Source organism: Rissa tridactyla, chromosome 4 (genome assembly GCF_028500815.1).
Source record: "Rissa tridactyla isolate bRisTri1 chromosome 4, bRisTri1.patW.cur.20221130, whole genome shotgun sequence".
Classification (NCBI taxonomy): Eukaryota; Metazoa; Chordata; class Aves; order Charadriiformes; family Laridae; genus Rissa; species Rissa tridactyla.
In genome coordinates this window covers 65,982,411-65,995,130 of record NC_071469.1, presented here as the reverse complement: position 1 = coordinate 65,995,130, position 12,720 = coordinate 65,982,411, and the positions used below count along the sequence as shown (strand labels likewise).

The following is a 12,720-nucleotide window of genomic DNA, read 5'->3' as shown; positions in this document are numbered from 1 at the left end:
CCAGCTGAGGAAGGAACCGAAAACAAAGTATTTTGAATGCACCTATATATGGATGTTTTAAAGGTATATTAATAAACCCATGCTTTTTTCTACTTGGCGTTTAACTGATCTGATGATTTTGGACATGAGTGGCAATTGAATAAGATCACTACCAACTATTTGTATTATTCCATCTTCTCAAAGCTTAGATGGCATCGCAGTAGCAAATTATTCTGTATGCAGATTATTACTACAACTTTTTAAAAAATAATTCTTTAACAAATCAAGACCCAGCTAATCAAACTTGTTAATATGTGCGTAATCTTCTCATATACTCCATAATACTCCTTTGTCTGTTTCTGTCTCTCTTTAGTAATTTTGGGGTAGAAATTGCCTTTTTTTGTAACAATGCCTAGTACAATAGTGTCCTGGCATGTTGTTAGGATTCCCAAGGCTTTAACTGCAATTTTGGAGCTTAATAATTTCTAACACCTAAGAAATTAGTCTACATTACTTACAAATCTGTTTTGCAAACTGAGAGAACACAGACTATCTCCATTAATTTGTTCCATAATAAAACAGTCATCCAGATCTGCTCATATGAAGACAAAATAGCACTTTTTAAGTTACTTTGATTTTAAACATTTTTAATTCATTGAATTGTACAATGTTTTTTGCCTATATTACTGGATAGTTCTAGATCTGCATTAATATAGCAGACATAACTTCAAATGCATTTAACAGGAGCCAAAAGAATAAAAAAGTGCAAAAGATTTGTTTGGAGGCAAACTCACCTCTGACATGATTGCAGGTAAAAGGGGACACTCAGACTTCACGGAAATGCAATAATTAAATTGGACAACCTCTAATATCAGGTGCACTGATTTTCAGAAATGCATTATTTATTAAAAGTAGCATCTAATATTTTAGTTACAACTTGAAAATGTAAAGCTAGAACATGTATTCAGCAAATATGCCTGATAATTCCCTAGCATTTGTAGGCCAAATTCCCTTGACTGATCCATAGTGTAATATTTCATCACAAAGGGTTATTTTCCACTGTTTTGTCGAAGAAATATCCTTTCTCTAGATGCTTCAATGTTTCATTTTGGGAGTGGTGCTGCCTGCACACAGTTTGACAGAAAATATCTAGGAGAGATAGGGTACTGGCTCCAGACCAAATATATCTAGGAGAGAGATTTTATTTGATCAAAACCCATCTGATCTGATTCCTTTCAGAACAAATTTGGCCAAAGTGAGAACAGACATGTATGTATGTGCAGTGCTGCTTCTCCAATCTTCTGATTTCATAAAAACCTGCCTTGTCCATTGTAGCTCTACATGAATTCAGAGCAAGAATGACCTGTGATTGGCTGCATTAAATGCATCCTTAACTGACCACTAGTATGGGCACCTAGTGAGACAGTCACTGTTCTGCAACAGAAGTGTTTTGCACAGCAGTAATCACATTTGTTTGCAGACATCATCCTGAAATTAATCTTCAGGGAAGTATTTCTATGGGTTGTATGTATGTATTTGTCTTCTTAGAGATATATTTGTATTTTATTCTTTCCCAGTATCCTGCATCTGTCAGTGAAAGTCCCTATCTGATGTAACACGTGAAGACAATTTTCATGGCATAGTCCGTGATCATCTTTTGATCTCAAATAGCCTAGAGGGCCTTCAGCAACAGTATCACCATGCCAGGAATATCAGCGTCAATACTCCTGTGGAATTGAGTAGGTCTTGTTCATAAAGAAATTGTAACCCCTTTTCATTTGACTCTTGGTTTCAGGAGACTGTTTTAAGATGTGCAGACACATACAAGTATTTAAACGTTCTTGTCAGGATTATTTTCTGCAAGAACATTCATTCCCTGGAGGCTTTGTTGTAAAAGGTTGGACAGCAATAGGATAACACTGAATACGTGCCTTTTAAGGTATTACAATTGCAAGCCCTGAGTTTCTTAAAGAGATGTATCAACAGCACAGTTAGGAATTCCTAAAAATTACTTGAGAATGTCCCTCTCACCAATAGAGTATCCTGCTTCTACCATTGAGTAGTAACAAGTACCTTGCAAGCAGGCTTTGACACAGCTGAGGTACACAATTACAATCCATGTGGTGCTTTGGGGGGCCTTGGGGTAAGTGGAGAATGGAATATTCCATCTGAGCAACTGCAGCTCCAGTGCTGCTGGAAAGCAATGAAAACAGCCTAAGAGCTACGGAGCTGGAATTTCAGTAATGTGATATAGAAGCAAACAGAGCACCCTTGCCTTTGGTGTCAGAATCAAATAAGTTGTTTGCTACTGGAAAAAGAACTGTGAATTTCTTGTGAGATTTTCATCAGGGTGCTTCTTTCATAGGAGCATGTTGCATTTCTTACCCCAAAGCCAGCATGTTATGGATCTGCTCATGCTATATATCTCATTTCTATCTTATTTTTCCATGTTACTTGCATTCTCGATCCATACTTGTCTTTTTTTACTTAATTCTGAGCTGTAGAGCTGGTGCTAGCAGACCAGTTTAGAAATATCTGCACTGTGAATTTACAGAACAATAATCTCATGTTCTTCACTGGTTTAATCTTCCTTCCTTATGCCAAAGTGGGTTAATGACACAGTCTTTTCTATTTTTTGTAATAATATTAATGATAAACTAATTTCCCTTGATTGAAAATAGCCTTTAATCTCTCTGTTGTTTGTGGTTTTTTGTGTTGTTTTGTGTTCTTTGCAATCAGCACAAAGATGATTGCAACCACTGTTTCAATTTTACAGTATTATTGCAGTCATCTGATCCAAAATCAATGAATTGCACCAAATCTTTTTAAGCACTTTAAATGGACCAATCATCTTTCTAGAGATCAAATTTCTGAATCAGAAGAATGTAATTGGCAGTTTTGCTAATGTGTTAGCAGAGGAACATTCTGTTTGATTAATTATGTTTCCTTTTTACAGGTATTGTGTCTGAACTACAGTCACATTGAATAAATACTGCCTGGACAAAAGCTCCCAAATCAGGTAACAGACAGCAGCTGTACTGAAAGGTGGCCTCTTGTGGCTATGGACTGCAAGGACTTGCCAATGGAAGCAAGTACCATCAGCTTTTAAAATATACTTTTATCTTTCCTTTACTGCACAGAGGAGGAAAGAGGTATCTTCAGTGTCAGTAGCTTTGGATCTCCCTTTTTTCCCCCTCTCCTAGCTTGAAGAAACCCAGTATATAAGGGGTTTCTTTGTTTTGCACGCATATGGTATGTTTGGCATCATCTGGTTGGCTTTTCTTTCCTGAGTTCTTTGTGAACAACTTGTTAGGCCACTTCTTCATCAAACTAACTATACCAGTCTGCTGTCCTCTGTTCTTTGGATCCTATTGCATAGGTGGTTAGGCATATATTGAAGTTTTTTCACCTTCCTGCAAAGGATTTCATTTTGAGTAAGGGTACCATCTGCCTCTCTCTGGTTGCTGGTTTGATCTGGGAGAGTGTGTGCATGTGCCTCTGATCAGATTGATCATTCATATTCTGTTTTCACTTAATTATAGGAATATATTCAGATAGTGAGGAATATATTGAGATAGTATTTCAGTAACTTGAGCCTGACCTGTGGAAATTCAGCTGCCTTACACTTTATAGTATCCTGATGGCCATCACAACCCCTTGTTAGAATCAATGAGTTCAGCCAGTTCAGACTACAGTACCTTTTATGGACATAAAGAAGGCTTTTGTATAATCATCAAAAAGTCTTCTGCAATGTCGTGTGTAGTCTAAGCAGTCATTCATTCTGCCATTAAACTCCTTTCCTTTGCTCATTTCATAAGTGATATTCTTTTCATCATCCTCTAAAGGAGATGGTCATACTTCTTTCTTTTTCCTTTTGCCATCAACGTTAGATCAGCCTGTGTCCTAAAGAGCATTTTCAAATTACCTTTCAGTTTGCATTTCTCATCTGTGCACTCTTTCAGGACTGAAACTTCAGGGACGTGTCAGGATTCATTTACTTATTTCTGCATATATAAGGCAACATCCATGGTCAAGTTCAGTTTTATGATATCAGACGAGTCTTGCAAAGTCACCATGCAGAATTCCTTCTATACATTGATCAAGTTTTATGAAAGTAACAGTGACAGAGCATCAGAGAATCCTGCAAAATCAGTTTGTTGTGTGCATACTTCTTAAGACTTCACCCAGCTCTTCTTGTCTTCATTCTTTGCATACGCTCAGCATCTGGAGTGTGGGAAAAACATGAGTCTGTTTTCAGATTTTCTGGGGAAAAGGGACATTGGCAGAAGTACACATGGATGTGGACTGTCTGGGCTTCCATCATAGTGTGACAAATTTCTGTGCTCATTTTGCTTATCTGCTTCCTCATGAGAGATGAACATTCTTTACACAGACTGGGGGTTCAAAAAGGACTTGAAATAAATGTTCAGTAACTGTAGGAATGCCCCTCTTGTTGATGGGAGGGATTTTTTTTACACTAATGCCTTCCAGCCTCCTCCCCTTTCCCTTTTTAAATGATGACAAATTTTAGCTTCCTTGCAGGCCACTGAAACTTGGCTGATGTTCCCAAACTTAGTGTAAGTCAACATAAATACTCCATGTTGTTTCTCAGCCAGCTTTTTTAGAATGTGACTTACTCAGAGTCACTGATTTGAACACGTCAGATTCTAGCTCAGCAGCTGCTACTTAACAGCCTTTAAGTCAATACTGGAACGGAAATTTTTTCATTAGTACTGTATGATATGAATAACATTGCCCCCTTTTTTCCCCACAAATACAGCACAAAAGTATTTAGTAAACAACTATGCTTCATTTAAGGTTTATTGATACTTCTACCATGTTCAGTTAGTAATGATCCAGAACCATTGTCAAGATTACGTCTGTTATTGATATACTTTCAAACTATTTTTCAGTGCCCCCTGAGGTGCATTTGCTCTTTTCGTCAGTTTTTTGGAAGTTTTTACTTCTTACTGTCAATTTCTTTATTTTTCCATTTATTATAGCTGCTTTTAATTACCTGCTAAGTGGATACTATCTTCTTTATGAATGTTGCCTTCTTTATCAATTGTGAGATATTCTAGGAACAGAAATGTTCTTGAACCTTCCTCAGATCCTCTTGACACTTTCTCCAGAAGTTGAATTAGCTCTTACTTTTTGTGACCTTGTGAGATAAACCTGAGTAAAGCAGAAAATATGCATAGTACATATTTACACATCTTAACACAAATTAATATTACATATTAACTTACAGTGTGGATATTGTTTTGTTTGTGATGTATGATTATAATCAAGTCATGTCAACTACCTGCTCAGCAATCACCAATATTTAGTGGTTTTATGGAAACTGAGGTTGTAAGGAAGAAGCAAAGCTAAAATTAGAACTCTCTTTTCCTTTCTCTTTTTTAATCTATTACCTCATGCTACCTAATTACAGGCCAGACATAACAGAAATTAAGCTTTTACAAGCAAATTAGTGGAAAATGTTGTTTTATTTTGCCCTATTTTCATTCAACTGTCGTGAGAATACACACAAAGGTTGCCATAAGTATTTTACGAAATTAAACAGCGGTTTACAGCTCTTTTCTTTTCATGTCCTCAGACTTCTGTAAGCAGAGGAGGGGGTTTACTTATTCGTTTGATTTTCATGGTCTGGATGCAGAAAGCTTCACCTAGCTTCCACAGAGTAGAAGTCTCTATGTAGTATTTCCACTTCCAAGTGGTATAATTTGTTTCATTTCTCATCAGATTTTTTTCATCATATACAGGTGTAATTCCTATGAAACCTGTTCCAGAGATTAGTGAAATTGCAGTCATGCATATATACTCTTAATAATTTTTATTTTTTTTTTTGCGAGGGGGATGGGAAATGCTGAAGTTCTTTTGTCCAAGGAAAATTGTGCTTGATACTCTTGTTTGTTTTATTGGTTTAGGGATGCAGAATTTGGAGAAAACCTGCCCCTGACAATGCAGAGTTTGGAAGATTTTCATCTGGCCTATAATGGAATTACTAACATGGCCCAGCTATAGCTTAGCAGGCTAAAAAACTGGAAATTTCTGGTTTTGCAGGGTAGATGGTAGCAGCTTTTCTGTATGTGCTCTCAAGCATTTTACAGTACTTTCCCTATGTCCAGCCTTCAGTCTGTGCCTTGGATTTGTAGGGCACAGTCTTCTGTAGTCTTGACCCCAATAAGAACGATTCCCTGGCTTAATTCTTGCCCTGGCTCCAAGATCCTTCAGATATTGAACAGTGAAATTCTTCCATACTGCACCACTGTGCCTCACTTGCCTCTTACAAGGGCAGACCAGGGCAGCCAGCATGTGGAAGATCTATTTGTCAGCTCATGGCCAGCAGCAAGTTCCTGACGGAGGAAATCTCCTCTCACTATAAGCAATACCAACAATAATTATTAACCCAGGTGTTGTTCCTCAATATGCTCATATTTTATTTAGGAAGATGTTTTGCTTTAAATAGAGATGGCGGATACATAGATGAAATCAAACACACTGTCTTCCACTGTCAGTGAAGTGGTCCAAAACAACATACAAGAAATTTGGAAAGTTTATGAGCTGCTTTTGCTTAAGATAATTTTTTGCTGGAAAGGAATCCAAATCCATTAAAGATGATTCCATGTATTTACTCTTGCTATATTAGGAAGCTATATCAGCCAAATTGAAGGACTTAAAGGTTTCTGTAGTTTCTCCATTTTCTGCAGGAGTTGGTATTGGACCGTAACTGCATTAAAATGATTTCACAAGGTTTCATTGCTAGACAGAATGGTCTTTTGACTCTTCATCTGGAGCAAAACCGAATACAAGAACTGAACGGTTTACAACCTTTGGTAAAATTACAGAAACTCTTTCTGGACTTCAACAGAATTCAAGTACAGTATATTTTTATTAATGCTGTAGATTCAGTAGGCTAAATACGGTGGACTGTTTTCAGACAAAATTATCATTTTCTTCTATGGATTTGCCTGAGAAAAATGACCAGTATTTTCCTCAAAATATATATACCAGTTGCAAGATTTTGAGAACTTCTGACATGTGGTGTATTTTTTAACTTTTGGACAGGAATCACCTGAACTAGAAAACCTTCAATTTATTCCCAGCGTTAAGGTGATCTCAAAGCACGGAAATCCAGTGAGTATATTTGTTTGCATTGTTAAATAAACTAGATGTGTATTTCATTTTATACACTGAATATTTACTCTTTATAATCATTAAAACTGTTAGGAATTTCTCCATAACCAGGTCATTCCTAAGTATCTGCTATTGTTTTAAGGCTGGAAGCTTCACAGTGTGTGTGATGATCACATTGCCTCACTGTGACTGTCTCAGTGCCATACTATGATCAGGAGGCACTCTTTCTTCAGCATACTGTTCTTCATAGTGATGCAAAATAAATTTAAAATGTATGTGTTTGCATGAGTATGTTGCAGTGATGGGATCTCCTTTCAATACTCCAAAGCAGGTCAGATCTGTTAAGAAATATCAAAATATGTTAAAGGATTTCTGATATACTGGATTTTATTTTTAAAATGGCTCAATAGCAATCTTTGTTGCTGTTGTTTTGCACAACACTCCTTGAAAAAAATCCCAAAAGGAAATTTCAGGTTTCCTTTTTTCCAGGCATGCTTCTGTTTTTCAGTATAGTACTGTTGGTTTGCCTTTTTTGTCACTGGAAACAAACTATTAGAACACAGTAAAGAAGACTCTAGTCTTTCTGATTTTATAAATACCTAGCTATGGGACCTAGCTAGAAGACAGCTAACACCTTCACATAGTAGAAAAGGCTTTCCTGGTAACCATAAAAGGACAAGTGGAACTCAGTAGGGCTAAGTGTTTGAATAAAGTTTGTAGGATCTCAGCTTCATGTATTTAAGTATCTTACCACTGCTGAGCTTTAAAGTAGCACGAAACATAAATGGAAACAAAAATATGTTTTTCATTGTTAGTTTTGAGAAAAAAACATGGCTTTCTTTCAGCTGAAAATATAGTTCATATGGCACGTTTTCAGAAATAGACCCTTGAAGATTAGGTGGAAGGTCCAAGTTCTAAATGCCCCTTAACTTGCTTTTACCATTAACCAGCAGTTTCTGGTCTAAAGCAACAGCTAGAAAAAATGAAGGGAGAAGGCAGGGGCATGTTGGAGCAGTAGTACCTATGGTGCAGTCATGCTCTCTGATTTCAGTGGTTGACTCAAAAGAATATTTTTGCACTTAGAACATTTTTTAAACCAACTTTCACAGTGTTATACAGAGTGGGAAATGAACTGCCTTCTGAAATGGATGATGAAATGGCAGGAGAATGTCAAGCAAACTGAATGTTAACCAGTAATGGCAAGAACAGTCACGGTCTTCACAAGGAAAAAAGACAAACATATTTATTTTGGGAAATTGCCAATCCAGGGTTTCCTGCTCATCTATCTATAGATATAGATAACACCATGGATTTTATTGTTCAAAAATGTGAAATTTACCCCCAGCAGTAACTTATACTTACCCTGAAGTCCCATGCTGCAGTAAATCCACTCATTTCTTCCAGCAGGGTTCACCCTCAGTTCATACTCCTGTGTAATTGCACAGCTTTTGGATAGTCTGGGTTACAGGTAGAATGAGGTCATGGGGAGAAATCGAATTTGCAGGTGCACATTTGATGAACCAAATCCTCATATATATGTTAAGGAGATGTGGTACCACTGTCATGCAAGTATGTCCATTGGAAGAAGAACAGAAGGAAAAGAAGTACCCCTACTTTAACAGGGTATCTGTGTCTGGTAATTTTTTATAGAAGTTGCAGAGGAACACAATTCTGTTATAATGTTACTACATAACGCAGTATCACAGCAATGCTGCATCAGTGTTTTAAACAGTAATTTCAAAGTGATATAACTTCTCTGTCCGTCTTCGCTTGGTAAAGGGGATTCTTGACACACCTGATACCAGTTTCTCTTCTTGATGATAGTTACCTTCATAATTATTTTCAACTGTAATTTGATAATGCAATATCACATTGTCTTGTCTTGAAATATACTATCTCATCCAGATAATGTTCTTCATTTATTGCTTTGGCCATAAGCCTTTTGCTTTGTGTGAGTTCTCACTGTCCCTCTCATCAAAGTACTTGTCTCCCCTGCTGTGGTTCAATCTTGCCTATCCCCATGCTTCTTGTTGAGGGTGAGGTCATGTCCTAATGCCTTGAGATGCAATTGCATACCATGAGCTGACCGCTGTTACTGGTCATCAACACCCCTTTTTCACTGCCATATTTCTACCTTTGCTACTCCTTTTGTTGGGAAGGGGGTCCCTGGAAAAGCTACCTTGTTGTTTTACTCCAAACCTTGTCCGGAAATTATCACCGACTATGAAACCAAAAGAAAGCTTCACAGCAGTTGGGCATCTGCTGTGACCATTGTCTGTCACACTGACCAATTTTATTGCTCATTATTTTCTTGTGCTCACCCATCTGTCAGTCTGTCTGCCTTCATTGGGTGTGCCTCATCTCATTTTACAGTATAAATTCACTGAAACAGAGATTTTTAGTAGGATTCACTGTTAGGTTTCCTAAATACAAGAATAACAATAACAACAGCAAGGAGTCAGAGAGGAGGCTAGCCCAGCACATGTCTCCTATGAACAGAAGGTTCATTGTCTCTGTGGTTCTGTTTATCACTATGACCCCGCTCACTGAAAGAGTTTGTTGTCCCACAGCAGATCTGTGTTTTCTGTATCACAGCATGAAACTTCTCTGGAGATTTGTTTGAAGGACAGACTTCTTTCCTTCCAGCTCAAAAGACTGCAGTATGCATTTGAACCATCAGTTTCCCCAGAAGGACCAATAGAGTAATGAGGAGATCTAGAGTCTGTTCCCTCTCTGTGTTCTTCAAGCCAGTTCTCCCTTCATGTCTCGGTTTCATATTTTACAGAACACAGAAACAGTTCTTTTACACATCTGAAATGCAAGTACTAAGGATGATGAGAATCACTGGTACGATCAGTTTTATTCTCCCGTCCTCATCAACCTGTCCAGCTTTTCCTCAAACCTCTTTGCTTTATAGATACAAAGCACTACCAGTAGACACCTACACCACAAGGTTATTCTACTCCAATTGTCTCCTTAAATTTTTTATTGCCATGATGCTGTCACCGTGCCCAACCACATCTAAACTGTTGCTGAACTGCAAATACTACTTGATGCACTGAATCTAACCTCTTTGCTGTTATCTTACGCTTCCCACACGTATGGGTTATGTCCTTATTATATCCTTGCATAAATTTCTTGGCATAAATATATTATTATACAAATAAAGCCCTTTAGTAGGATATTAGCTTCTAGGTACTACCAGAATAAATGCTATTATTTGATACTGATATTAGTGGTATCTTCACTGTTTTGCCAAATCTCATTCTTCACATTGATAGAAGGTCACTGCTGAAACCAGATAGGTTAAAACCCTTGTACACTTGGGTTCTGTCTCAGAACTTCATCTGTCAAAAATGTGTTATCACAGATCTCTGTCTGGCTATGTTAATATCTCTGTTTGCAGACTCAGGACCTTAGTAAGTTAGTGAAACACACTTTCCCCCTTGAAGCCACAATGCTTGTACAAAGAGTTCAAAGCACTTTTGGATTGAGTGATTTCATGTGTAAATGTTTTATTTCAAAACTGACCTGTGCTTTTATTCATTGGACATCACTTAAATAAAAATATGGCAGAATGCGTAAAGCAATAGAAGTGTGTTAAGACTATATCTTTAGAGAAATCTCTGTTTCATATTCAGGTTCAGTGAAGATGTTATACCTCATTAGCTACAACAGAACTGAGCCATTTTCTCATTAGATCGTTCAAGTGGAACAACACAAAAGATTTTTCAAGTTTGTCAGTTGCATTTTAGTTGTGCTTTTTAAAGTGCTTGTTAGAAAGTAAGAATGAAACCGTATGGTAGTGTTTAAGCTTAAAAAGTGCTTTTGATCTTAAGCTTCAAAACAGATTTTCCCAGCAGAAAGTAGGCTGGCACTTTTTATTTAGTACTGTTTTAGGTAGACACCAGAACACTTTGTACATAAAAATATTTTCTTTTTTTATACTATTGGTTAAATATTTTAATGTTGTCACTGGTGAATTAGAGATGATTTACAGGAGGCAATCACCGTTGTCATTGTACTGTACCCAGTTTTAACAAAATTAACAACTCAGCACAGACTGGCACACAGCCTTAAATCAGTTGCTGCAGGAAGTGGTGTCACAACGTGAGACTTAGGAACTACTAAGTATTTTAAAATATTATAAAGATCCTTCCAAAGATTAATTTCTATCAGCCCCCTGACAGCCATCCCTTGTAATGGGTTTACAACTGAAAATGTATTGTTTTCCATCTTTCTCAGTGAAAACAGCTTCAGTGCATTACAGTAGCTTTGTTCTTGAAGTGGTTACAATTTTGTTTCAAGCATTTGAGTTTTGTAGCTACTGGTGGTTGTTAATGTACACAGCTTACATAGCTTCTGTGTTTGACAGCTTATCTAGAAAGTGCAATAGTCAAATCTTAAGCTCACAAGAGTAATTTGAAGAACTGATCTGACAGTTCTTCACTCACAAAAAGTTAATCATTACTGTTTATATTACTGGAAAACCAAAAAGACATTTCTACCATAAAGACCAAGATAAGTAATCTTTATTTTTGTTTTCATTTTTCTTATGAAGGCTTTCCCAGTTGCAAACTCTCCGAAGGACTGTGGATTTCCTACACTGCCAGCAAACTTTACAAGACATAATCCTCTCAGAATCACAAATGGGAATCTGAATGAAAACATTAACCATTTATTTGGCTCTGATCTTATATTTGGTCATGAACTTGAAGAGCTTCTACTGAATAAGTCAAATGAAAGTAATCATAAACAAACAGGATTACATATTCCTGAATGCCTAATATAGTTATACTCCTTCATGCTACTTATTATATGGCCATGTAAAGCATTTTTAAGAGGGCATTTTTATGTTCCCTGGGTATATTGCAAGTCTGTAAGTTTCTCACAACCTTCCCAGAGCTGAGAAATGTGTTTTCTGGAGGAATAAATATCAGTTCTTCAGTCTAGGATGGATCTTCAGGTTCAGTCCGAATCATTGATAGAAGAATTAGCCTTTCAGTGCTTTCAAAAGCTTTGGGTTGTTTGTTTGTCTTTTAATTTATTGAAGTTTTAACTTTGCCAGGAACTGAAAGGAATGATGCAACATTGTTCTGGAGAGGAAAATTAAGAAGAAAAGAAGAATGAGTGCAGTACTTGATGACTGGCAGCTGGGGTGAAACTTTGCAGGGAGAATATCCGTGTGCATTTTGTGTCACAGATAAGTCTAAGAACCCAGGAATTACAACAAATAATCTTTGAAGCACCCATGCAGAAAGAGCTCTTAGGCAAGCCAAAGGAGCGGCAACTAATCTTCTAAACCATTTGGTGCACCACAGTGCTACTCCTCCAACCAGCCAGCTGCATCAGGGCAACACAGAAAATGCAGGCAGGTGAGGCTCTTACCACCCCTAAACACTGCTGCTTCTTCAAATGTTATTTTTCTTTCTCTAAATGCTGCCATATTTTCTTTACCTCAGTTTCCAGATCCACCAAAAGTGTGTTTACTCTCTTTCTTCTGATAAAACTTGCAATGCATCTAAGAAAACATCTAGACAACAATTTAGAATTTTGCAATTAGAACAATGACTATACTATAAAATGGAGCCAGCTGTTTAA

General features: G+C 37.1%; 1 protein-coding gene across 1 annotated transcript in view; it reads left to right on the top strand.

The window, feature by feature from the left end:
* LRRC9 (leucine rich repeat containing 9) overlaps positions 1-12,498 on the top strand; it is a 39,529-nt gene extending 27,031 nt beyond the window's left edge. The window contains 11 exon segments of the mRNA XM_054199286.1: positions 99-202; positions 724-856; positions 2,478-2,584; positions 2,936-2,996; positions 2,999-3,071; positions 5,910-6,046; positions 6,632-6,675; positions 6,678-6,860; positions 7,051-7,119; positions 11,681-11,864; positions 12,323-12,498. Of these exon segments, the coding sequence (XP_054055261.1) occupies positions 99-202; positions 724-856; positions 2,478-2,584; positions 2,936-2,996; positions 2,999-3,071; positions 5,910-6,046; positions 6,632-6,675; positions 6,678-6,860; positions 7,051-7,119; positions 11,681-11,864; positions 12,323-12,498 (1,271 nt within the window).
* Positions 12,499-12,720: the final 222 nt, after the last annotated feature.